This window comes from Dendrobates tinctorius, unplaced genomic scaffold (assembly GCF_039654945.1).
Source record: "Dendrobates tinctorius isolate UK_male_01 unplaced genomic scaffold, ASM3965494v1 ptg000404l, whole genome shotgun sequence".
Lineage (NCBI taxonomy): Eukaryota > Metazoa > Chordata > Amphibia > Anura > Dendrobatidae > Dendrobates > Dendrobates tinctorius.
This window is the reverse complement of record NW_027362069.1, coordinates 2,529,684-2,557,500: the sequence shown is the minus strand read 5'-3', so window position 1 is coordinate 2,557,500 and position 27,817 is coordinate 2,529,684. Positions and strand designations below refer to the sequence as shown.

Genomic DNA, 27,817 nt, shown 5'->3' with positions numbered 1-27,817 from the left:
TTATTGAACAAATGTCTAAAGAAGAGAGTGAGTGGATATTTAAAATGAACACTCTTAGACCACATGGCTTAAACAGCGAGATTGAATTATTTGCTTTCAATAAATAGGTCCAATACATTATATGGACTGGGTATATATGTGTCGCCTCAATGACAGCAAACATCCCTGAGGAAGGAGGCAGTAAGCCTCCGAAACGCGTAGGATTGGTTGCGAGTTCTGTCAGTCTTACTTTGCCGATCACGGGACCTAACACGTGACTGTGACGTCACGCAAGGTCCTGTACCTTGCCGGCATTTACCGCGTCTCCCGCTGCATGTTCCATTGTCCACGGACATTGCAGCACTGGGGAGACTGGGCGATTGCTACCGGCCGGAGCATCGCCCGTTAGTATATTAGAGGTGACCATATCATTTTTTACCCATTATTACTCCTCAATTTTTTGGATTTACTATTTCACCACTATTGGAGTTCATCAAAGTTCATCAGGAGAGGAATTGCCAGGTGCTGAATCCAAGACTGTCACACATCGCATATGGTCTGAACAACAACCTGTATGGTCAGTACGATTCCCCTCCTTTGGTGAGAGACGCACCAATGTATATTGAACATTAAGATTGGCTGCATTTTTTAAAAAAAGTTTTGCTCCTTGGTTGTAGTGAGATATACATATTTACACGTTTATACTTGAAATCCTGTTTTCTATGAAGTTAGTGTTTTATGTGGGTGGTTTTTCTCTTTATATCAGACACTTTCAGATTCCCTACACTCATCTCTGTCCCCAATCTCCTCTCTTTCCTGTCCTAATCTGGCTGTTCATCACTACAATGACACTCTTAGAAGCACCCTTGACCAAGTAGCTCCCCTCACCCTCAGAACCTCCAAACACAGAGTAAAAGAGCCCTGGCTCACATCGCAAACTCAACTTCTCCAGCGATGCTCCAGGAGTGCTGAACGCCTATGGAGAAAAACCCGCACACCAGAAGACTTCATCCACTTCAAATTTATGTTAAGAACCTATAACGCTGCCCTTCACCTTGCCAAACAGACCTACTTCACCACCCTGATCTCCTCACTAGCCAACAACCCCAAGAAACTTTTTGACACTTTTCACTCCCTCCTCAGGCCAAAAGCACAAGCCCCTATCACAGACATTTGTGCTGATGACCTGGCCTCCCACTTTACAGAAAAAATAGATAATATCCGTCAAGAAATCTGCTCCCAACCACCAAGTTCTGTGACTCCCATCCCTTCCTACATCTCCCCTGGCTCACTCTCCACATTTGATCCCATCACAGAAGAAGTCTCCAGACTCCTCTCTTCTTCTCGTCCGACTACATGCACTACCGACCCCATTCCCTCACATCTCCTCCAGTCTCTCTCTCCAGTCGTCACAACCCACCTAACTACAATCTTTAATCTCTCCCTCTCCTCGGGCATTTTCCCATCCTCCTTCAAACACGCCATCGTTACTCCACTACTAAAGAAACCTGCTCTCGACCCATCCTGCACAAACAACTACAGACCAGTCTCCAATCTCCCCTTCATCTCTAAACTTTTGGAACGCCTAGTTTACTCCCGCCTTACCCGTTACCTCTCCATTCACTCCCTTCTAGACCCTTCACAGTCCGGCTTCCGCCCCCTACATTCGACTGAAACTGCACTCATCAAAGTGACCAATGACCTTCTGACAGCAAAACGTAACGGTGACCACTCTCTGCTCATTCTTCTTGACCTATCTGCAGCTTTCGATACTGTTGACCACCATCTCCTACTCTCTAGGCTCCAGTCACTAGGCATTAAGGACACTGCACTCTCCTGGTTCTCTTCCTATCTCTCTGACCGCTCCTTCAGTGTTTTGTTCTCTGGCTCCACGTCATCTCCTCTTCCTCTTGCTGTCGGGGTACCTCAGGGCTCAGTCCTTGGCCCCCTTCTTTTCTCTCTCTACACGGCCCCAATTGGACAGACCATCAGCAGATTTGGCTTTCAGTACCATCTTTATGCTGATGACACACAACTATACACGTCTTCCCCCGACCTTACCCCCGCTGTACTACAGAACGCCAGTGACTGTCTGTCCGCAGTCTCCAATATCATGTCCGCTCTCTATCTGAAACTCAACCTCTCCAAAACTGAACTTCTTCTGCTCCCGCCGTCTACTAACCTCCCTAAATCTGACATTTCCTTCTCCGTGGGTGGTACCACAATAACACCCCGGCAGCAGGTGCGCTGTCTGGGTGTTATGTTTGACACCAACCTCTCCTTTACATCCCATATACAATCCCTTGCCCGCTCTTGCCGCTTACACCTAAAGAACATCTCTAGAATCCGCCCTTTTCTCACTATGGAAACAACAAAAACCCTCACTGTTGCACTGATCCACTCTCGCCTGGATTACTGCAACGCTCTATTAATTGGCCTCCCCGTCACTCGACTATCCCCTCTCCAGTCCATACTCAATGCAGCAAACAGGATCGTCCATCTGGGTAATCGGTACTCGGACGCGTCCGCTCTTCGCCAGTCCTTACATTGGCTGCCCATTCATTATAGGATCCAATTCAAAGTACTTGTTCTCACCCAAAAAAGCTCTCCACAGTGCGGCACCCACTTACATCTCTTCTCTCATTTCTGTCTATCGGCCTAGCCGATCGCTGCGCTCTGCAAACGACTTTCGACTAACCTCTGCACTAATCCGTACCTCCCACTCCCGACTCCAAGACTTCTCCCGTGCTGCTCCTATCCTCTGGAATGCTCTACCCCAAGAAATCAGGACTATCCACAATTTGCATAGTTTTAGGCGCTCCCTCAAAACACACCTGTTCAGAGCGGCCTATCACATTCACTAATCAAAGTCATTCTCTGTGTAAGTGTGCGTGTGTATCCCATTCACTATCTCCATCCATCCCTCAATCCCACAAGATGGCTGGACCTTCATTGTAAATACACCATTGTAAATACACACCTGTACTCTGTATCTCCCTCACCTCATTGTAGATTGTAAGCTCTCACGAGCAGGGTCGTCTTATTTCGTCTTATTTTGCTTTAATTATTGTATTGTTAGCGTTGTTACTTATGACTTGTGTTTTGAAACTGTTAAACTGTAAAGCGCTGCGGAATATGTTGGCGCTATATAAATAAAGATTATTATTTATTATTATTATTTATAGTGAGATATATAGGTTCTTATACAGAGACATATGAAACACTAGACAATAATCCTGCCTCCCACTAAGAGAGTGATTATATGTGGGTATTACTAGCGCAATTCTTTGTTTTTATTTTAATATATATATATATATCTTAAATTGTCTGTCATCCACTTCCGTCTGGATGTCGTCGAATCCCACAATCCACAGCGCCGCACCGGAAGTACGCCGACCGCCATATTGGAATACCAAAGTGATGGGTATTCCAATATGGCACATGCTGGTGATACCAGGCCCTCCCACAGTACCACCAGTGGGATACCGCCGGGACCCTCCCGCCACCACCGGACCTGCCGCTGCCTGCCCACCTACCTCTGTCACAGCCGGCAGTAAAGACCGCAGCTTGCGGCCTGTGCTGGAGATGGGGTGCGGGCGCCCTCTGGTGACGCCGCACCCCATCTCCAGCACAGGCCGCAAGCCACAGTCTTTCCTGCCAGCTGGCTGCTGCTAGAAACCCACCCCGCCGCTGGACCCACCGCTGCCTGCCCATGTACATATACACACACGTACTCACATACACACATGTACTCACATACACACAGACACACCTCCAGCACAGGCCGCAAACCACCCTCTTTCCTGCCAGCTGTGACTGCACGGAGGTGGGTGCGCAGGCAGCTGCGGGACACACACACCCACATGTACACACACATACACTTCCCTCTCGATGCGATAACATCGGGCACACCTCTAGTCAACAATAATATCAATGCTATTATATGCATTATGTAATAATGGGGGCAGGTCAGTGAGGGGTCAGCGACCTGTCATAAGCCAATACAGATGAATATGTAATCAGAGCACCACATAAAGCCCCGCCCACAGCCCCACCCACAGCCCCGCCCCAGAGCACGAGAATCTCATTAACTGAAAACTACAAATACAGATTACACAACAGTAAACCAGAGTTGCCCTCATTTATGGTGGACCATTGGAGCTACTATGGATCCTGAGCAGAAGATTAGAGAAAATAATATTGCTCCCCATTTCAGGAGAGATTGTGCAGTAATCTGAATTCCTTAGGATCAGAAACAATGTAATGTATGACGTGGAGTGAATCCATGACACCAGGGCTGGAGCCAACACATCTCCTGCAGGCGGGAATAAATGTATATTACAGCCCTCAGCCACGCACAGCTTAGAGATCTATCATGGCACAGGTGGAATGTTTGTCCTGGAGATTATCACAATCCTCCTTGAAGTTAGTTGGTTTTAAAACAAATTGAAAAGTCAGGATAAAGCGAAACTCTGCTGTTATTCTACAGAAATTCACACTTAGCCTAAGGCCATGTGCACACGATGCAGATTTGCAGCGTTTCCGCAGCGGATTTTATCGCGCAGAAACATTGCATATCCGCATTGTGATGTACAGTACCTTTAAAATGAATGAAAAAAAAAAAAACCGCTGTGCAGACGCTGCGGATTTTTGCGCGCGGTTTTCCTGCGGTACAAAATCCGCAGCATGTTACTTCTTTTGTGCGGTTTTCTATCTCCCCTGTTACCAAATCCGCAGGGGGAAGACCGCAATGGAAAACCGCGTGAAAAATGGAAGAAATCCGCAGGAAAAATGCAGGTCATTTGACCTGCGGTTTTCTTCCATTCTGCACGGAAAAATCCGCAGGGCTCAAAACTCCGTCTGCACTCAGCCTAAATGTGCAGTGAGGTTATGTGCACACGTTGCGGAACTCCAGCGGAAGTTACCGCGAGAATTCCGGAATTCCATTCTGCGGGAAAAATCGCATTTTAAATTCCCGCGATTTTCCCATGGAAAAACTTGCAAGTGTAATTAGCTTGCAGAATGCTAGCATTTTCCAAGCGATCTGTAGCATCGCTTGGAGAACTGATTCACAGGTTGGTCACACACGTCAAACATAGTGTTTGACGAGTGTGACCAACGTTTTACTATTGAGGCTGCCTATGCGGCATCAATAGTAAAAGATCTAATGTTAAAAATAGTAAAAAAAAAACAAATACAAAAATTGGGCCATATTCACCTTCTGGCGTCCCGCGCAGCGTCCCCAGGCCTCCGCGATCCTCCGACAGGTCCCGTTCCCAGTGATGCATTGCGGCAATGACCTTTGACGTCGCGGTCTCACGAGATCGCTACATGATTGCGACACACGACGTCAGCAAAGGCATTGCAATGCATTACTGGGAACGGGAGCTGCCGCATGTATCGCTGAGTCCTGGGGACGCTGCGCGGGACGCCAGAAGGTGAATATAACCCGATTTTTTTATTTTAATTCTATTTTTTACAGGGATATGGTACCCAGAGCCTGGAGGACAGTCTCCTCTCCTCCGGACCGTGGGTACCATCCGCAAATGTTCTGCTTACTTTTCGCATGGTGGGCACAGCCACATGCGGAAAGTAAGCAGAACAATGCATCCCTACGTGGGTGGAATCGCCGCGATTCCGCAAATTAATGAGCATGCTGCGGATTTTACCGCGAAGCGATTCCACCGCGGGAAAAGCCGCAGCATTAGCACAGCATTGCAGAATCCCATAGGATTGCATGGGTTGCAGTTTTTTCGTGTTTTAGCGGCAAAATCGCACGGTAAAAACCACCGCGAAAAAAACGCGATGTGTGAACGCAGCCTTACTGTTGTTAATCATAAAAGGGAAGTTTGGCCAGAAAGACTGGAATCATGAGACATTCAGCAGCACAGAAGGGAGAGAAGATTCATCCGATAAGATCTCAGGGATCTAGGAAGCCAACAGCATCATTACCCTCCGCTTTCTCTTACAGGCCCAGCATAAGATTTTTCTTCAAGTGATTTTCTATCTTGTCAGCACATTCTACGTACGCTGTCATTTGGCTTTATAGTTACAGATCTGGGCAGGTAACGGTCAGCGTCTCCTAATGTGAAGGAGAGAATGGCTAATTCCTGTCTCTTTGTCTTGAGAATAAACTTCAGTTTTGTGCAAGCCTTTACTGAGAAAAGAGAAGACATCTAAGGCCGGGATCACACTACTGTGTGTGATGTGAGAAACTCGCACGAGTCTCTCACATCAACAGCCATGTGTTTCTATGCAGCTGCAGCTCCGGTCCTGAGTACAGGCAGCAGCGCTGGATGTTGATGCGAGAGACTCATGCGTTTCTTGTATCACACACGGTAGTGTGATTCCGGACTAACTCTGTGTTCGGTGTGACTCTTTAAGCGAGCTCTCGGCCTACATTGGGTCAGGTACAAGTACAAGTAATCATATAGATCTCGCTATAAGGGATCACCCTCACACTAATCCCAGGGGGTAGGTGGATGCTCCAGGTTGTAAGTTCTATAGAAAAGGGCTTTCAATGGCCAAAGTCATTTGAACGGTTTTGGGTGGAGGAGAATGTTGTGGTCTAGAGGCAAAATGGTGATCATGGTAATACGGCCGGACTACACCACCGATAAAGCAGCCACAGCCGGTGACTGAGAGGAATCTGTGACTTCTCTGCATTCAGTGGTACCTACTCACCTGGGTAGTCATATGTGGGAATCTCCTCTTTACACCACTCATCACCCCTCACATATGTCTCTGTAGTATTAATATGGGTCAGATCTTCACCCTGAAACAAATATTGTAAGAGTCACAGACAGATGGAGAAGTCCCATCTATGATCAGCTCTAATCCTGCCATCTCCACCGCTCTCATTACACAAGTATAAAACATATAATACTGGTGGATAAAACAAGACTGAGCACAAGACCTTCACAGCCGTCTACACATCATAGGGGAGATCTCCTGACACCTTCTCTCCATCTACCTGATGATCCTGAGGAGCACTGGGATCTTCTTGGTTACAGTCCTGTGGAAGAAGAGGACGGGGACATCTCTCTGGTGTTGTCCTGTTACTGGATAGATCTGGAGGAAACACATACAGGGACTGAATTCATTCTCTACATACAGATAATTATAGGCCGTGTGTATTTAGTCCTGTCTATTACCTGGAGATGTGAGGGGCTGGGGAACCTCCATTATGACGTTCTTGTACAGATCTCTGTGTCCTTCTAAATACTCCCACTCCTCCATGGAGAAATAGACAGCGACATCCTGACACCTTATAGGAACCTGACACATACAATGATACCGTCATCCCCCGATCCCTTCATAGTGTTATTGTATAATGTCCCAGCATTCCCAGCAGTGTCACCTCTCCAGTCAGCAGCTCAATCATCTTGTAGATGAGTTCTAGGATCTTCTGGTCATTGATGTCCTCATGGATCAGGGGGTGAGGTGGAGGCCCCGTGATTGGGCTCAGGAGTCTTCCCCATCCCTCAGACACAGGGTCCTGACAGCGATCACTAGAGGTCTTCTTCACCACTGTGTAATCCTGGTAATGGAGAGACACATTAATAAATCTCACTCCAGACATTTCCAGAGTCCTCACCTCTCCAGTTCTGTCCATCTGTTATTCCCATAGATAAGAATGATGTAATGTGACGTCATCAGAATCTCTCACCTCTCCAGTGAGACGGAAGAGGATCTCTAGGGTGAGGTGTAACATCCTCTCCGCCATCTTGTCTCTGTCCATATCCATCCTTGATGGGTAAATCAGGAAAATTCTCTTTTGTAGAAGATCTTCACTGAGAGGCTCCGATATTGTAGAGACCTGAATGAGAAGAAGATCATCCGATGTAACATCATAAGAATCCTGTGTAATAATACAATGACAGCAGCAATCTGCAGAGTCGGGAGATATGACTCTGCCAAATATAAATAGTATGAGATTCAGGACAGCCCTTAGTTCAGAACTACTACGGGCATACTCGCTGTCCCTATTTTTGATCACAAGGACCACATACTTCATGAACCACTACATTGTTCAAGGCGACTTATGTGATCAAGGTCTTGAATGACCGAAACGTCATTCTGTCGCAATCACTATAAGAGCACTTGCTTTCAATAAATTTCACTAATAAGCAAATACTCCTTAAGTGTATGTGTGCAGGGATTCTAATAGACATATATATACATACACACACATTATATATATATCTCTCTCTATCTATATACACACACACACTAGCTGAAGAGCCCAGCGCTGCCCGGGCATAGTAACTAACTGTGGTTAGTTATAGCAAATTATAATTATCCTCCATCCCACAGAACCATGCCCATATACCCATCATACATATCCGCCATCCCATAGTCCCGTGCCCATATACCCATCACACATCCTCCATCCCATAGTCCCGTGCCCATATACCCATCATATATATCCTCCATCCCATAGTCCCATGCCCATATACCCATCATACATATCCTCCATCCCATAGTCGAGTGCCCATATACCCATCATATATATCCTCCATCCCATAGTCCCATGCCCATATACCCATCACACATCCTCCATCCCATAGTCCCATGCCCATATACCCATCACACATCCTCCATCCCATAGTCCCGTGCCCATATACCCATCACACATCCTCCATCCCATAGTCCCGTGCCCATATACCCATCACACATCCTCAATCCCATAGTCCCGTGCCCATATACCCATCATACATATTCGCCATCCCATAGTCGAGTGTCCATATACCCATCATACATATTCTCCATCCCATAGTCCCATGCCCATATACCCATCACACATCCTCAATCCCATAGTCCCGTGCCCATATACCCATCATACATTCTTCATCTCATAGTCTCATGCCCATATACCCATCATACATATCCTCCATCCCATAGCCCCGAGCCCATATACCCATCATACATGTCCTCCATCCCATAGTCCCATGCCCATATACCAGTCATTCATATCCACGATCCCATAGGCCTGTGCCCATATACCCATCATACATATCCTCCATCCCATAGTCCCGTGCCCATATACCCATTACACATCCTCCATCCCATAGTCCAGTGCCCATATACCCATCACACATCCTCCATCTCATAGTCCCATGCCCATATACCCATCATACATATTCTCCATCCCATAGTCCCATGCCCATATACCCATCATACATATTCGCCATCCCATAGTCGAGTGCCCATATACCCATCACACATCCTTCATCCCATAGTCCCGTGTCCATATACCCATCACATATCCTCCATCCCATAGTCCCGTGCCCATATACCCATCATACATATCCTCCATCCCATAGTCCCATGCCCATATACCCGTCATACATATCCGCCATCCCATAGTCCAGTGCCCAAATACCCACCACATATCCTCCATCTCATAGTCCCATGCCCATATACCCATCATACATATTCGCCATCCCATAGTCGAGTGCCCATATACCCATCATACATATTCGCCATCCCATAGTCGAGTGCCCATATACCCATCACACATTCTTCATCTCATAGTCCCATGCCCATATACCCATCATACATATCCTCCATCCCATAGTCCCGTGCCCATATACCCATCATACATATCCTCCATCCCATAGCCCCGTGCCCATATACCCATCATACATGTCCTCCATCCCATAGTCCCATGCCCATATACCAGTCATTCATATCCACGATCGCATAGGCCTGTCCCCATATACCCATCATACATATCCTCCATCCCATAGTCCCGTGCCCATATACCCATTACACATCCTCCATCCCATAGTCCCATGCCCATATACCCATCATACATATTCGCCATCCCATAGTCGAGTGCCCATATACCCATCACACATCCTTCATCTCATAGTCCCATGCCCATATACCCATCACACATCCTCAATCCCATAGTCCCGTGCCCATATACCCATCATACATATTCGCCATCCCATAGTCGAGTGCCCATATACCAATCACACATTCATCTCATAGTCCCATGCCCATATACCCATCACACATCCTCAATCCCATAGTCCCGTGCCCATATACCCATCATACATATCCTCCATCCCATAGTCCCGTGCCCATATACCAGTCATTCATATCCACGATCCCATAGGCCTGTGCCCATATACCAGTCATTCATATCCACGATCCCATAGGCCTGTGCCCATATACTAGTCATTCATATCCTCCATCCCATAGTCCCGTGCCCATATACCCATTACACATGCTCCATCCCATAGTCCCGTGCCCATATACCCATCATATGTATCCTCCATCCCATAGTCCCATGCCCATTACACATCCTCCATCCCATAGTCCCATGCCCATATACCCATCATATATATTCTCCATCCCATAGTCCCATGCCCATATACCCATCATACATATTCGCCATCCCATAGTCGAGTGCCCATATACCCATCACACATCCTTCATCCCATAGTCCCGTGCCCATATACCCATCACATATCCTCCATCCCATAGTCACGTGCCCATATACCCATCATACATATCCTCCATCCCATAGTCCCGTGCCCATATACCCACCATACATATTCTCCATCCCATAGTCCCATGCCCATATACCCGTCATACATATCCACCATCCCATAGTCCAGTGCCCATATACCCATCACACATCCTCCATCCCATAGTCAACCATTATGACATAATGAGCGGCGGGGCTTGTAACCTATGACGACATCAGCGTCGCCATGGCAACCATTATGACATCATAATGAGGGGCGGGGCTTGACGTGCACACACTTTTTCTCCAGTATGTAGATAGGGGCAAAATTGTTTGGTGAATTGGAACGTGCAGGGTTAAAATTTCGCCTCACAACATAGCTTAGGACACTCTCGGGGTCCAGACGTGTGACTGTGCCAAATTTTGTGGCTGTAGCTGCGACGGTGCAGATGCCTATCCCGGACATACACACATACTTACATACACACTTGAGCTTTATATATTAGATATATATAATTTCACCATCAAAGAAAGTAAGGACTGCAGCACCCACTGATCCATATTGAAAGTCCGTAGTTTATTTGTAGCAAAAGTTTAAAACTTCATGGCCGGGAGGCTGAAGAAAGGAGCGAGTAAACTCTGACGACGGCCTAACAGCGCTTCCACGGGTCAGCTATATATAACACATATTATATATATATATATATATATATATATATATATATATATATATATATATCTATATCTATTTATATAATCGTCTAATTCTGTCTGTCTGTAACGGAAATCCTGCGTCGCTGATTGGTCGCGCCTGGGGACATCACTGAAGGTGGAGGAAGATGGCGCCCGCAGCAGTCCTCCACAGGAACTTCACCAACGATGTGCCCTGCCTTAACTTGAGCAGAGGAGGGCAAAACACCCCGGTCAGCAAGGGGCAAGCCTAAGGCAGGACGCAGATGCTGTTCAGAAGGAAATCTCCACACCGCCCGAACACCGGGTAGCGGTGACGTCACCACAGAGTAGGAAGATGGCGCGTGCAGCAGGCAGACACGGAACCTTCACCAGCGGTGTGCCCATGGAGTACAAGGTCAGATGAGGGTCCAGCCCCCCAGGTCTGCAAGGGGCAATCTCAAAGTCGATCCCAGAAGCCTTTCCAAAGCAATTTTCTACACCGCCCGAACAGATATATTTGGCAGAGTCATAACTCCCGACTCCACAGATTGCTGCTGTCGTTGTAGGCCCAGACCAGATGGTATGGAGATGAATGAGGGAGACCAAAGTTCAAAAATAGACTTTCCTTTACTTAACAAGACCTTGATGAGAAGTATATACATCAGATGGCAGGCACAACACTTTATGAATGCTTCTTCTGCGTTATGCAGTCAGGAACTTTCCGGTGACATGCGGCGGTACATAACCTTTACTATAAGCCACAATAGTGCAGCAAACCTGAGCTAATGACCTCTTCCTGCTCTGTGTCTCCGCTATGCTCCCTGCCTGGAATCCAAATTCTTACTGCCATTATATCTTTGCTTTCCTTCAGAACGTACTATCCGATGTCTCCCTCCTGGCACACAACACCATATCAATTCAGGAGGACGGCAATCAGATAGACCAAAGGCCTGGATTTCTCACTTTCTATCTGACTCATCACAAGGACATTGTTCTCCTGTGTGGCCATGTAGCTCAGTATGAGGTCTCCCACACAGTATGACGGCCCCACAGCACCTCACACAGTATTATGGCGAGAGATGAGCGAATATTTCAATGCTCGGCCCAAGATCGCCGAATTTGCAATATTTGCTGATTTAATCACAGAATATAGCGGAAAATGCACAACACAAAAGCCGGTGTTTCCCAAGCTGTGTGGCAGTGTGGTAAACACCGGTGTAGCACTTCTGATTGGCGGTAAACATCTCCGCCGGTCACAGAGCCGCGGTTCCCACACTGTCAGAACACAGCATGACCGCTCAGCTGTGATCGGAGGTAAAAAGTTTATCTCCGGTCACTGGTGTTGTTATGGAAAGATATATGTACAGTTGTGGTCAAAAGTATTGACACCCCTGCAATTCTGTCAGATAATACTCAGTTTCTTCCTGAAAATGATTGCAAACACAAATTCTTTGGTATTATTATCTTCATTCAATTTTTCTTAAATGAAAAAACACAAAAGAGAATGAAGCAAAAAGCAAAACATTGATCATTTCACACAAAACTCCAAAAATGGGCCAGACAAAAGTATTGGCACCCTCAGAATAATACTTGGTTGCACAACCTTTAGCCAAAATAACTGCGACCAACCGCTTCCGATAACCATCAATGAGTTTCTTACAATGCTCTGCTGGAATTTTAGACCATTCTTCTTTGGCAAACTGCTCCAGGTCCCTGATATTTGAAGGGTGCCTTCTCCAAACTGCCATTTTTAGATCTCTCCACAGGTGTTCTATGGGATTTAGGTCTGGACTCATTGCTGGCCACCTTAGAAGTCTCCAGTGCTTTCTCTCAAACCATTTTCTAGTGCTTTTTGAAGTGTGTTTTGGGTCATTGTCCTGCTGGAAGACCCATGACCTCTGAGGGAGACCCAGCTTTCTCACACTGGGCCCTACATTATGCTGCAAAATTTGTTGGTAGTCTTCAGACTTCATAATGCCATGCACACGGTCAAGCAGTCCAGTGCCAGAGGCAGCAAAGCAACCCCAAAACATCAGGGAACCTTCGCCATGTTTGACTGTAGGGACCGTGTTCTTTTCTTTGAATGCCTCTTTTTTTCTCCTGTAAACTCTATGTTGATGCCTTTGCCCAAAAAGCTCTACTTTTGTCTCATCTGACCAGAGAACATTCTTCCAAAACGTTTTAGGCTTTTTCAGGTAAGTTTTGGCAAACTCAAGCCTGGCTTTTTTATGTCTCGGGGTAAGAAGTGGGGTCTTCCTGGGTCTCCTACCATACAGTCCCTTTTCATTCAGACGCCAACGGATAGTACGGGTTGACACTGTTGTACCCTCGGACTGCAGGGCACCTTGAACTTGTTTGGATGTTAGTCGAGGTTCTTTATCCAACATCCACACAATCTTGCGTTGAAATCTCTTGTCTATTTTTCTTTTCCGTCCACATCTAGGGAGGTTAGCCACAGTGCCATGGGCTTTAAACTTCTTGATGACACTGCGCACGGTAGACACAGGAACATTCAGGTCTTTGGAGATGGACTTGTAGCCTTGAGATTGCTCATGCTTCCTCACAATTTGGTTTCTCAAGTCCTCAGACAGTTCTTTGGTCTTCTTTCTTTTCTCCATGCTCAATGTGGTACACACAAGGACACAGGACAGAGGTTGAGTCAACTTTAATCCATGTCAACTGGCTGCAAGTGTGATTTAGTTATTGCCAACACCTGTTAGGTGCCACAGGTAAGTTACAGGTGCTGTTAATTACACAAATTAGAGAAGCATCACGTGATTTTTCTAACAGTGCCAATACTTTTGTCCACCCTCTTTTTTATGTTTAGTGTGGAATTATATCCAATTTGGCTTTAGGACAATTCTTTTTGTGTTTTTTCATTTAAGACAAATTAAATGAAGATAATATACCAAAGAATTTGTGTTTGCAATCATTTTCAGGAAGAAACTGAGTATTATCTGACAGAATTGCAGGGGTGTCAATACTTTTGGCCACAACTGTATATGTATTTCATCTAGATCTCACTTGCCTGCTGTAGGCTATATGCTATATACTTACAGCATATACGCTATATACTCATTCATGTGCACCTAGATATAATCACAGTTGTCCTGAACTTTATAATCAGTTGCTAATGATGACCTAACCCCATGAGCCAGGGCCTGGGGAGCTGATGTTATCTCATGATAGCATTATCTTGTGACATTTGTCCCAGACATACAGAAGAGGAAGTAAGGCCAGATGTGCCAGCCGATATCTGAACATTGCTGACATTGTAAGACAAGGGGCAGTAAATCATCTGATTCTTAAATCACCTCAGGTCGGACACCCATATATGTACATGTATTTAAACTGACCAATTAGATAAGAAGTTCAGCCTTTATGTTAATGAGTAACCACTCCTTTGTACGAACTGATAAAACCAAGTATATTCAATAAACTTCCAGAGTTTTGCTGGAATGGATTGCTGCTAACTAGGTGTGGCGTCTTTCATTCCTTGAGCGCTCAATAAGACTCAGCCACAGCACGCACGAGGGTATATCTACCTAATCAATCAAATTTCCATGCCAATTGGCGCCCAGACGCGAGGCTGTGGACGAAAACGCAAGGGGATCCTGCTGACCGGAGAGGACAGAGGTGCCGGCCAAGGCCTTGGCTCATGGGAACGGAGATTTGCGCAATTCCATAAGTAAGGTAAGAAAATCTAGTTATCTTACCTGAATGTTCCCTGTGCCCAGTCCGGGTCAGCAACTCTAGCCGGTCAGTGTGGTCACCAAACCAAGGTAGTGTAAAAAAGTCCACCCTTATCCAAACCCTGGGATAAGCTAAGTGTCTGCTGTGGTCCTGTGTGTTTTGATCCGGGAGAGAGCTGGTGGAAACACGGTGACTGATTTGTGCTTGTGGCTGCTGGGAAACTGATAACAGGGTAGTTTGACTCGCTCAGATAGGTCCTCACAAATACACCTGGACACAGGGGAAGGACAGGAGAAGCCTTGCCCAGGGACAGGTGGTGGGGTCTTACAGAGTTATCACAAGGCGAATCTCACATCAAGCTATCACAATAAACACCTGTGCATAGGAATGGACAACAGCGCCCACGCCAGGCACGCGGTGGTGTTAGCTTAGGGGAAATATTGCAAGCCAAACCACTTGACAAATTGCCACCAACACACCTGGTCACAGGGAAGGACAGGAGAAGCCGGCCCAGGTATCAGGTGGTGGCAGTTTCGTGGGATTTATCACATTCCTGTTATGGACGAGCCAGCCAGGACGTCCGAAACAGCGTGGTAAACATTCCCGGGTCACCAAGCGTAGTGCACCTAGTGTGGTTAGCAGTTATGGGTTACCAGCAGCTGTTTGACATACGTGTCACAAAACAAGGGCTTCGATCTCTACCCAGACGTCTATATGTGCATCAACCTGTTTTTTCCACTGCACTTCTCCACAAAGATCTGAAGGAGATAAAGTTTTTCCTTTTTTATTGTACACTTCCTCTTTTGCCTACAGGGTGTGCCCCTGAAATATATATATATTTTTTTCATATTGTCATATTTGTACTCTGCTTTTCCCTATTTTATGCTTTATCTTGCATTTTTGGTGGAGATTATTGTTACTGTAGTGTGAGCATTTTCGTGAAAGTTGGGTCTTTTTGAGTATATCACTGCAGTCTCCGTTAGGTTTTCTTTTTCTCTCTCTTCCATTGTTCTCAGAAGATTTCACTGAGAGACGCAGGCAGAAAAAAGGGAAGTGTGTGTGTTCTGCAGTCAGCACACTTTTTATATTGTTGGAAGTGTACTTGCATCGATCTTTGATTTTTTCGAAGTGGTTTCTAAGTTTTATCAACTTTTTGATTTGTTTTTCCTTTTAAAAATCTTTTACTCCCTGATCATTTTTCTCTTTTTCTTTTGGGTTTTTCCATTTTTGAGTTTTGTTTTCAGTCTTTTTGATTTTCACTTCTCAGACATTTTTCCTTTTCCTTTATTTTGTTTATAACAGAAATTTTGCCTGCTTTTGGTTATTCCTGTGTTCTCTTGTCAATTTTGATTTTCCATTTTGTGTCCACTACTTTTGAAATTTTTTACTAAATATTTTTGTTTTGTTTTTCATTCCTTTTTAAGCAAGTTAAAAGGGGTTGCAAAGTTTTTAAAGTTTTGATCACTTTTTTCAGTTTTTAAAACAGACATAGTATGTGGTTTTGCAAGAACAGTTTCCTTTAAAGCTGTAGCATGGCATGATGTATTGAAAGGAAAAAGGGAAGTAGCTAGTAATTGCCGTCTGCATTTCTTAAAGTGACAGCGGATTTTACAGCGTAGAAGGTGCTAACAGATAGTGTGAACAGGAAAGGATTGTTTTTTTTACGTGTAGAGAAAAAGTGTTTTCAGCGGCATTCTAATCTGTGCCGTCTGAGAGGTACCACAGATCTAAGCATGCCTTCTGTGATGGCAGAAGGGGGGCAGCAGGTCGCTCCCCCCACCATCTCCTCTCTCCCCACTCTTCCCTCCTCCCATCTCTCTCACCTCTCTCTTCCCTCTATCTCCGCTATTCTCACTCCCAACTCCCCTCTCTCATCTATTTCTCCTCCTATACCTCATCCTCCCTCACCATATCTCTCTCTCCCTCCTCTATCTTATTCATCTCCACCTATCTCTCCCCCTTCTCTCTCTCATCTCTCCTCCCTCTCCACCATCATCACCAACATCATCTCTCATCCCCCTCATCTCCACTTTCTCCTCCTCTTTTGTCTCCTCCCCACTCTCCTCCTATTCCAAATCTCTCCTCCACCCTCCCCTGCTCCTCTCTCCCCCACCCACCTCTCAGTTCATTGTCACCAGCTGGCCCAGTGCCAGATCCAGACAATGAGGTGTCCCTATTTCCACAAGGCACCCTCTCTAAAGAGACAGCTATGACACCGGGAGAAGAAAGTGAATCACTCCCCACACATAACAAAACAGGTGCCCTCCCTATACAACAGCTAGCAGAAGGGAGGTGTGTGCCATCAGAGACTGCACCTGCTAAGTCTAACACGGAGCTGCAGTCTCAGAAGGGGGGAGTACTACCCACACAATGGCACAGTTCCTCCTCTGATGAACATGAAGAGGAGATTATGCTTCATAGTACTAGGAGAAACTCACAGACACCAAGTAGGCAGAGGCAGATAGAGCCAGAACTCTTACACTATGTGCCCTTCACCCCTAGTCAGGTGTTCAGTATTCTAAGAAATCTGCCAAACCCAGATATGGACCCAATGCCATTTTACCGAAGAATGCAGCAGAGCCAGCAGACATATGCTGCAACCTGGAGTGATCTCTGGTCCATAATGGAGATAAAAGCAGGTGAAACACTCTGGCCAATCATGAAGGAACACTTCAAGCTTCCATCAGAATTAGATGTGCATTCCTGGGAATCAGGATCAAAGCTAATTGAACAGCTCAGAGAGTGGGCCAAAGCCAGACAAGCACTCAGCATGCATAACATGAGCCAGGCCGAGACAGAGTCTGTACACGAGTTTCATGGCAGAGTGAGGCAAGTATTCCAAATTTAAGGCTTCACTATTCATGATCAGATACACGGACAAATGTTGGCACAAGCCTTTGTGCATGGACTAAGAAAACCAATCAAGAAACTATTGATAGTGGCCAGGCCTGAGTACAGGACAATAGCAGTAGATGTCCTGCTCGCAGTAGCCAGAAGAATTGAGTCCCTCCCAGGAGTGCAGAGGACAGGCCCTCCTGTGGTGGCCACTGACGTGAAGGAGCAACTATCACACAGAGTCAGGAGAGCTAGCAAGTGTTTCAACTGTGGCAACCTTGGCCATTTCTGGAACCAGTGCACAGCACCCCAGGAACCCAGGTCATCCCGCGGAGGAATAGGCCAAGAAAGAAACACAGAAGACAATGAAGAACCCTGTCCATAGGACAGAGGCAAACCAGGTCCGCCAGACGTCACGCCCCTGACATGTGAAACCCCGTCAGCGGACCCAATACCTCAAATCACTGGGGGCTGTCATATTTTTCCTTGTGGACACTGGTGCAGTCAGAAGTGAAAATCCCCGACCCCACCAGTCTATCAGAGCACTGTGTGTCTTATATAGGGACTGCAGGTCAAGACAGACGTTCCCCAGCTTGCAAGACCCTGAGCATGTGGACACAGCCAGGACACTCCATCCCGTTCCAGTTTATGGTGGAGACCTGCCCACCACACCTGATGAGAGCAGACCTACTGCATGAACTGAAGGTGACCAAAGTGTCCCATGAAAATGTGACCTTGACCTCCTCTCCACCCCAGGCCCAGGAAGAATCAATCATGCCCATGCTGGTGGCCCTACAAGAGCCTCGCTCGAACAACCGGTTCAGGTCTACCCAAGGAGGTGCTGGACATAGCACCCGGAAGCCTATGGTCCAAGGGAGACTTCAAGTTGTGCCAGTGTGGGTGTCACTCAAGTCTGGAACCCCGGACGCTCAGAAGGCCCAGCATCCGCTGCTCATCACCCAGAGCCAAACTGCCTCTGACCAACTGGAGGTCTAAGTGGAACTGCGGTTCAAGAAATGGCCTAAGAACTTTGGCATGGGCCAGGAAAACTCTCAACCCAGAGGGACCACACCCGCTCCGTGAGATGGCTGCACTGCTTCCAGCTCCAGCGCCAGAGGATCATCTTGGACAAGATTCTGAAGGTGCTCCCTGAAGTTAATCCAGGCCCTGGACTGGAAGACAACCACTTAGCTCCTCAAACTGGTTAACAAAAGCTGACCTGAGATCAAGCTGGGTGAAAGGAACTGCTGCAGGCTGGTAAAGAAGACGCCCCAGCAAAAAGACCCCCTGTGAGAGCAAGAAAGCTCAGCTGGACGTCATCTCTGATGAAGAGGTCACCAGTATAACGGCTTGTTTTCCTGCTGGCCCTCTGCCAGAAGATGGGAGTCACTCACGGCACTGTGAAGAGCAAGGCCAGATTGAGCCGCCTCACTCATGGGAATCATCATGCAGTCCCAGCTTTTCTCAATCAAGAGGAAGACTGTGAAAGGAGAACCAGACTGGGTTGAATGGTGCATAACCTGAGGGCTGTGAACAAAGCAACCGTGTTTGAAACCCCAGTTGTGCCAGATCTGCACACTCTGCTGACAAATGTGCCAGCCACAGCAACGGTGCTCATGGCAATGGATCTGCCTGAAGCTCTCCTCAATGTTCCCCCCCCACCTGGACGACCAGTTCCTGAAAACGCACAAGGGGGGTGCGAAACAAATGGACAGTGATGCCCAAGAGGGCCCGGAACAGCCTTTCACAGCTCGCCAGAGCATTGTCCTCCATCCCCGTCAACTGGATTGAGGAGCATGCAGAAGTCATCGACATCGCTACCTGCACAGCGCTTTCCATGTCTCCTCTACTCTGCCTGACGGAGCAGCAACGTAAGTTCTGCGAAACAGAGTCCAGTGGTGTCAAAAAGCAAGTTCCTGAAGACACCGTATCGCCCACTACATGAAACACTTGACAGATGACCGGAAGACCGCGGAGGAGAAGATGGCTCCCTCAACAACTCCGAAGATGCAGGCCTTCCTTGGTCCAGTCTTGTACTGCAGAACTTGGATCCCTGGTGCTCCAGGCTTAATGCAGCCTCTGCACAATTGCATCAACGCATTGCAGCCTTCATCTCGTACAGGAAACTGAAAGACTTCATAGTCTCTGCGCCAGCTCTAGGCCTCCCTGACTATGAGAAGCCATCCCGTCTGTGCCGAACAGAAAAGGAAGGACAAGGATGGAGAAGGTCATGCTACTGGCCTAAAACAGACCCGCCGAGGAAAACCAGAGGCCTCTAGACTACCTCTCAGCCGGTCTGGATCCAGTTGCAAGGGGGGGCCCTCCTGCATGAAAACAATATCTGCAGCACACGCCCTCCTGACAAGGCTGCTCTCCACCACTTTTCAGTGCTCTCAGCCGTTACCTGTCTCTACTCCCACTTCCAAGGGGTGATGCGGTTACGGACCCTCAGATGAAAAGTCTGCAAGATACTGTAGATGGCTCCAGTTTTGCAGATGATGAAAGAAGGTTCCACACGGGATGTGCAGTGACCAGCCATCAAGACATCCTATGGTCCAGAAGTTTGTCAGCCCAAGAAGCGGAACTGGTAGAGCTGACGAAAGGTCTGCCACATTGCAAGGAACAAAACTTCCAGGTACTCGCATGACATGGCACCCGACTTCAGACCCATCTGGGCTGCAAGAGACTTCATCACAGTAAGCGGATCGGCCATGAAGCATCATGGAGCCATCAGAGACCTGCTGGACGCTCTTCAACTACTAAAAGTGGTGGGAGTGTTGAAGGTCAAGGCACACGGAAACCTGAACACAGTAGAGACACGGGGCATCAACAGCAGACGTGGCAGCCAAAGAAGCAGCCAAGAGGAAGACAATATGGAAAATGGGAGAGGTCGTAGAGTCGGACGGCTACTACAAGACGACTGAAGACAAGAAAGCCTGACAAAATGACTTCCCGAAGCCTGTACAAGAAGTAGCATGATCAGACTCGGAAAGAGAAGGAAAGCTGGATGCTGTAGGGCAAAAGCACTGGGCTCCAAGAAACCTGTCTACCTCAAACATGTCTACCTCAAGACGTCTACCTCAAGACAGACCCAGTCTACCTCAAAGTGTGTACCCTACGGCGGTTCAATGGGCACATGGCCCCCGCACAGAACTGACGACACAGATGAATGACCTGATTGACTGGACTCTCACCTTAACAGCCAAATTCCCAGCAGCTGTTTGGCCTCGGACAAATTCAACATCGGACAAGCGGGAAAAGTTCCCCCACATCATCTGGCCTGAAGACTTCCCAGTAAGGATCCGGTTGGCGAAGACTACTGCAAAGAAGCTACCCTCAAAAATAGTGTGCAGATATGGGGGTTCCAGAAGCAATAGCAAGTGATCAGGGACCCACATACACAGAAAACCTGACACAAGAGATCTGATCAGCAGTAGGGTTAGATTTAGGCCTACACACACTTCCCACCCCATCCTACACCATAGACTAGGTGGGACATTCAAGAGCAGCATGCTAAAAAATTTGCCCAAGAGACAGACAAACCCTGACATTAGACACTCCCATAGGCTCAGAAAAAGCTGTCACCAATATGAAACTTGATTTGGGTCTACCCCCCATGTTAGGGGTATTCTTTACTTAGCAGTTGACTATGCAAAATGATACTTTGTCTGCATGTGTAATTGAATTTATCAAGAATCTTTCTAATGTCCATTCTCGAGTTTTCTCCTTCATTGCCAGGTCCAGATTCGGTGCCTGGTATGCACACCCTGAGGTCAGGAGACTGCTGAGTGTTGGTGGAAAAAGTCCGTAAAGAGAAGCACTCGATCCCAGATTTGATGGCCCTTCTCCAAGTGCTGACGCCGCCAACCTGGAAGGAAAACCCCCACCTGAATCCACGCACCGCATTGCAGGAAAAGGCCTTCATACCAGAAGATACACCTGAGCTGGAATGATGCCGTGGATGACCTACCTGACTGAATAAATTACCTACCTGATAGAGAATACACATGCACTGACTGCATAGACTGCTAACTAAGAGACTTTGATTACATTGCACAAAACCCCCGTTAGGGACAGATCTCCTGACCGCCCATTTGCGAAAGTCTGTACAGAGGAGGATGTATGCGCTAGGCGTGCGTCAAACCACTGGCAGCATAAAAGAGTTGCAGCGCTTTGGGCCAGGAGCAGGACTTTAGGGCAAGTGATATCTAAGGGGGGATTGTTATGGAAATATATATGTATATGTATTTCATCTAGATTTCACTTGCCTGCTATAGGCTATATGCTATATACTTATATACTCTATATACTCATTCATATGCGCCTAGATATAGTCACAGCTGCCCTGAACTTTATAATCAGTTGCTAAAGATGACCTAACCCCATGAGCCAGGGCCTGGGGAGCTGATGTTAACTCATGATAGCATTGTCTTGTGACATTTGTCCCAGACATACAGAAGAGGAAGTAAGGCCAGATGTACCAGCCAATATCTGAACATTGCTGACATTGTAAGACAAGGGGCAGTAAATAATCTGATTCTTAAATCACCTCAGGTCGGACACCCATATATGTACATGTATTTAAACTGACGAATTAGATAAGAAGTTCAGCCTTTATGTTAATGAGTAACCACTCCTTTGTACGAACTGATAAAACCAAGTATATTCAATAAACTTCCAGAGTTTTGCTGGAATGGATTGCTGCTAACTAGGTGTGGCATCTTTCCTTCCTTGAGCGCTCAATAAGACTCTGTCTAATTAGGACAGGCCACAGCACGCACGAGGGTATATCTACCTAATCAATCAAATTTCCATGTCAGTGTCAGCTGTAATCCTGCCATCTCCACCGTTCTCATTAAATCATCATGGATAAAACAAGACTGAGCACAAGACCTTCACAGCTGTCTACACATCATAGAGGAGATCTCCTGACACCTTATCTCCATCTACCTGATGATCCTGAAGAGCACTGGGATCTTCTTGGTTACAGTCCTGTGGAAGAAGAGGACGGGGACATCTCTCTGGTGTTGTCCTCTTACTGGATAGATCTGGAGGAAACACATACAGGGACTGAATTCATTCTCTACATACAGATAATTATAGGCCGTGTGTATTTAGTCCTGTCTATTACCTGGTGATGTGAGGAGCTGGTGAACCTCCATTATGACGTCGTTGTAGAGATCTCTGTGTCCTTCTAAATACTTCCACTCCTCCATGGAGAAATAGACAGCGACATCCTGACACCTTATAGGAACCTGACACATACAATGATACCGTCATCCTCCTGATCCCTTAATAGTGTTACTGTATAATGTCGGTCTGTCATTCCAAGGATGTCGTTCTAAGGCTAACAACTGAAATATGCCTGAAAATGACTCCCTGCTATAGATGCTTCATTATTATTACTATCACTCTGACAATCGATCTGCTTCATCCACAGGTATGTGTTCTGGCTGCAATACCATCATCACACATCTTTCCTGAACCCCAATCACCCCTGAATCTGTCTGCTATCAATGGTATGTGTTCTGGTTGCAATACCATCATCACACATCTTTCCTGAACCCCAATCACCTCTGAATCTGTCTGCTATCAATGGTATGTGTTCTGGCTGCAATACTATCTCCCTTAGCATTTCCTCTTGTTACTTCTAATTAATCATCTCCTGTGTCTGCATCCAGTCCCCCTACTGCTCCTTCCTTTCAGATCACACCTGGGCCCTTTCATATGCTGTTTAGTATAAATTCAGACTAAAGCCCCCGTCACACATAGCGATGCACCAGCGATCCCGACAACGATATGACCTTGTCGGGATCGCTGGTGTGCTGCTATATGATCGCTGGTGAGCTGCCAAACAAGCAGATCTCATCAGCGATCAAGACCAGCGACGACTCGGGTAACAAGCATGCTCGTTGCTTAGTTACCCGCTGTGTACCTTGGATACCAGCGTGCTGGCGCTGGGAGCCAGTATGCAAGGTACACAGCGGGTAACTAAGCGACACGCGCACTTGTTACCCACGGTTTACCTTGGATACCAGCTCGCTGATCGATCGTCTCATGCTGCCACATGCAGCGATGCGTGCTGGCCAGCGGGAGACTAACGATCAAAAAAATGTCCAGGGCATTCGAGCACGATCAGCGATAAATGGTGGTGGGCGGTCGCTGATACGTCACACACAGCGAGATTGCTGATGAGATCGCTGTTGCGTCACAAAACTTGTGACTCAGCAGCGACCTCGCTAGCGATCTCGCTGTGTGTGACGGGGGCTTAAGAGGTCTGCCTGACCTTGGTCTGTTATTCCAAGGATGTCTTCTAAGGATAACATCTGAAATGAGCCTGAAGTGACCAGAAGGTACGACTAACCACTGCGTTTACATGTTCTAATTTTCTTTTGCCTTCTAAATTACTCTCACCATGCTGACATACGCACTAACAGTTTTGGCTCCACTACTACTCACTCTCCTTCGATATCCACAAACCCCAGCACCCGCTAACCAAATAATAATCTCTTCTTCCCTCTGGCCTCCCCACCTGACCTCCTCTGCTGGCCTGCTCCTCGACCTCAGAGCTCTCCTAATAAAATACAAAACAAGCCACCCACCCTCCTTCTCCCACATGCTCTCCCTCTTTCTGCTTCTCCTCACTGCTGGCGACATATCTCCCAACCCTGGACCCCCACAACCCACACCTCCCATTATTACCCCCTTCTATCGTTCCCAAACCAACACAAACACCAGAAATCTTTCCCACCTCAAATCCGTGCCCTTGACGCCCACCACCATGCTCCCACTCTCTGGATCACTCTGGAATGCCCGCTCCGTCTGCAATAAACTCCATGTGATTCACGACCTCTTTACCTCTCATAATTTTTCCTTCCTTGGCCTCACCGAAACATGGCTGACACCCTCCGACACAGCCTCCCCTGCTGAGCTGTGTTACGGCGGCTTCCACTTCACCCACACTCCTCGCCCTGGCAACAGACATGCTGGAGGAGTGGGCCTTCTCCTTTCTTCCAATTGCACCTTCAACCCAATCCCACCTCTACCCTCCCTTATCCTCCCCTCTTTTGAAGTCCACTCTGTCTGCATCTACTCTCCCTCCAACCTCCAAGTGGCCATCATATACCGACCTCCAGGCCCGACCAATGCCTTCATTGACCAATTATCCACCTGGCTCCTTCACTTTCTCTCTGCTGACATTCCCACCATCATCATGGGTGACTTCAACATCCCCATTGACACCCACCATTCATCAGCCTCCAAACTCCTGTCCCTTACTTCATCTTTTGGACTTACTCAGTGGTCCTCCTCAGCAACCCGCACAGACGGACATACATACATTAAACGTCGTCTTCACCCGCCTCTGCTCTCTTTCTAACTTCACCACCTCCCCTCTCCCTCTATCTGACCACCATCTACGCACTTTCTCATCCCTGTTCTCCACCTGTCACCCATGTCCAGCAGCATGCGCACCCCCGCACAAACCTCACATCTAGACACTCGCACACTCTCTGACTCTATTCTACCACTGTCCTCCATATCTTCGCTCCACGACACAGACACTGCAACTACTTTCTACAATGCCACTCTTGCATCAGCCATGGACTCAGTCGCCCCTGTCATGCATAACAGAGTGCGACGAATCAATAGACAACCCTGGCACAATAACACCACTAAAAAGCTTCGGCAAGCATCCAGAATTACAGAACGATGCTGGAAGAAAACACATTCGCAAGACGACTTCACTGCACTAAAACAAGCAACACTTGCATTCAAATCTGCCCTCACCTCTGCTAAACAGGCCTACTTTACATCCCTTGTATCTTCCTTATCCCACAATCCCAAACAGTTGTTCAATACTTTTAACTCCCTCCTCCGCCCACCACTGCCTCCTCCGACTTCCCTCATCTCTGCAGAGGACTTTGCCGCACACTTCAAAAACAAGATAGACCAAACACGGCAAGTCTTTATTGCTTAACCACCACAACCCTTTTGCACACCAGACCAATGCCCAAACCCCATAACCTCCCTATCTAACATCACTGAAGGGGAGCTTGCTCATCTTCTCTCCAAATCACACCTCACCACTTGTGCACTTGACCCTATTGCCATCCCACCTCCACCCCAACCTCACCACCACACTTATCCCATCCCTAACCCACCTCTTCAACCTATCACTAACTTCTGGTACCTTCCCTTCTGCTTTCAAACATGCCACAATCACGCCTATCCTTAAAAAGCCAACCCTCGACCCAACAGCCACGTCCAGCTATCGCCCAATATCGCTGCTCCCATTCGCTTCTAAACTCCTGGAGCAGCATGTCCACGCTGAACTTTCCTCCCACCTCTTATCTAACTTGCTCTTTGACAATCTAAAATCTGGCTTCCACCACCATCAATCCACTGAGACAGCCCTGACAAAAATTACCAAAGACCTACTTACAGCAAAAGCTAACGGACAATACTCTATACTCCTCTTTCTAGACCTGTCCTCTGCTTTCAACACAGTTGACCACTGCCTCCTACTACAGATCCTCTCCTCCTTCGGCATCAAAGACCTCGCCCTATCCTGGATTTCCTCATACCTTTCCAACTGCACATTCAGGGTCTCTCACTCCCACACTACCTCCTCATCCCACCCTCTCTCTGTTGGGAGTCCTCCAAGGCTCTGTTCTAGGACCCCTACTCTTCTCAATCTATACACTTGGCCTGGGGCAACTCGTAAAGTCCCACAGATTCCAGTACCACCTTTATGCTGATGATACTCAGATCTACCTCTCTGGCCCAGACATCACCTCTCTGCTCTCCAGAATCCCGGAGTATCTATCACCTATATCCTCCTTCTCCTCTCGCTTCCTCAAACTCAACGTGGACAAATCTGAACTAATCATCATTCCCCCCATCTCACAGATCTTCCTTAACCGACCTTTCTATAACAATTGACAACATCACACTTTCCCCACTACTGGAGGTCCGCTGCCTTGGAATAACCCTTGACTCAACCCTTTTCTTCAAACCGCACATCCAAGCTCTCTCCACCTCCTTTCGCCTCCAGCTCAAAAATATTTCCAGAATCCGTCCCTTCCTCAACCCTCAATCTACTAAACTACTTGTGCATGCCCTCATCGTCTCCCGCCTCGACTATTGCAACATCCTTTTCTGTCGCTTCCCTGCTAACACCCTTGCACCTCTCCAGTCCATCCTTAACTCTGTGCCTGACTAATTCATCTCTCTCCTCGCTACTCCCCCGCTTCTCCCCTCTGCAAATCTCTTGACTGGCTCCCATTCCCTCAGCGTATCCAATTCAAATTACTAATACTGACCTACAAGCCCATCTATAACCTGTCTCCGCCATACATCTCTGAACTAATCTCCTGATACCTTCCATCACGTAATTTCTGGTCCTCCCAAGACCTCCTTCTCTCCTTCACACTTATTCGCTCCTCACCCAACCGCCTCCAAAACTTCCCCCGAATAGCACCCATCCTCTGGAATTCCCTGCCCCAACACGTCCGGCTATTATCCACACTCGGATCCTTCTTACGGAATCTGACAACCCACCTCTTCAGGAAAGCCTACAGCCTGCAATCATCCCCGCTGCCTCCTCACCACTACTGGAGCTACCGCGTCACCATCACTGGAGCTGCTGCAACCCCCCCAAACTACTGTCTCCTTCCCCACCATCCTGTAGCATGTAAGCCCGAAAGGACAGGGTCCTTTCCCCTCTGTATCAGTCTCTCATTGATAGTTTGCTTACTGTAAGTGATATCTGTAATTTGTATGGAACCCCTTCTCATGTACAGCACCATGGAACCAATGGTGCTTTATAAATAAATAATAATAATAATGTCCCAGCAGTGTCACCTCTCCAGTCAGCAGCTCAATCATCTTGTAGATGAGGTCTAGGATCTTCAGGTCACTGATGTCCTCATGGATCAGAGGGTGAGGTGCAGACCCCGTGATTGGGCTCAGGGGTCTTCCCCATCCCTCAGACACAGGGTCCTGACAGCAATCACTAGAGGTCTTCTTCACCACTGTGTAATCCTGGTAATGGAGAGACACATTAATCTCACTACAGACATTTTCAGAGCCCTCACCTCTCCAGTTCTGTCCATCTGTTATTCCCATAGATAAGAATGATGTAATGTGACGTCATCA

At 47.3% G+C, this 27,817-nt stretch overlaps 1 protein-coding gene across 1 annotated transcript in view; it reads right to left on the bottom strand.

The window, feature by feature from the left end:
* The window catches only part of LOC141076431 (uncharacterized), an 84,252-nt gene that overhangs the window by 14,271 nt on the left and 42,164 nt on the right, over positions 1-27,817 (bottom strand). Inside the window, exons 3-10 of the mRNA XM_073563882.1 lie at positions 27,524-27,703; positions 22,791-22,914; positions 22,610-22,707; positions 7,649-7,798; positions 7,340-7,519; positions 7,134-7,257; positions 6,953-7,050; positions 6,664-6,754 (exon numbers count right to left, since the gene is read on the bottom strand). Coding sequence (XP_073419983.1) covers positions 6,664-6,754; positions 6,953-7,050; positions 7,134-7,257; positions 7,340-7,519; positions 7,649-7,798; positions 22,610-22,707; positions 22,791-22,914; positions 27,524-27,703 — 1,045 coding nt within the window. The remainder of the gene's footprint in view (positions 1-6,663; positions 6,755-6,952; positions 7,051-7,133; positions 7,258-7,339; positions 7,520-7,648; positions 7,799-22,609; positions 22,708-22,790; positions 22,915-27,523; positions 27,704-27,817) is intronic.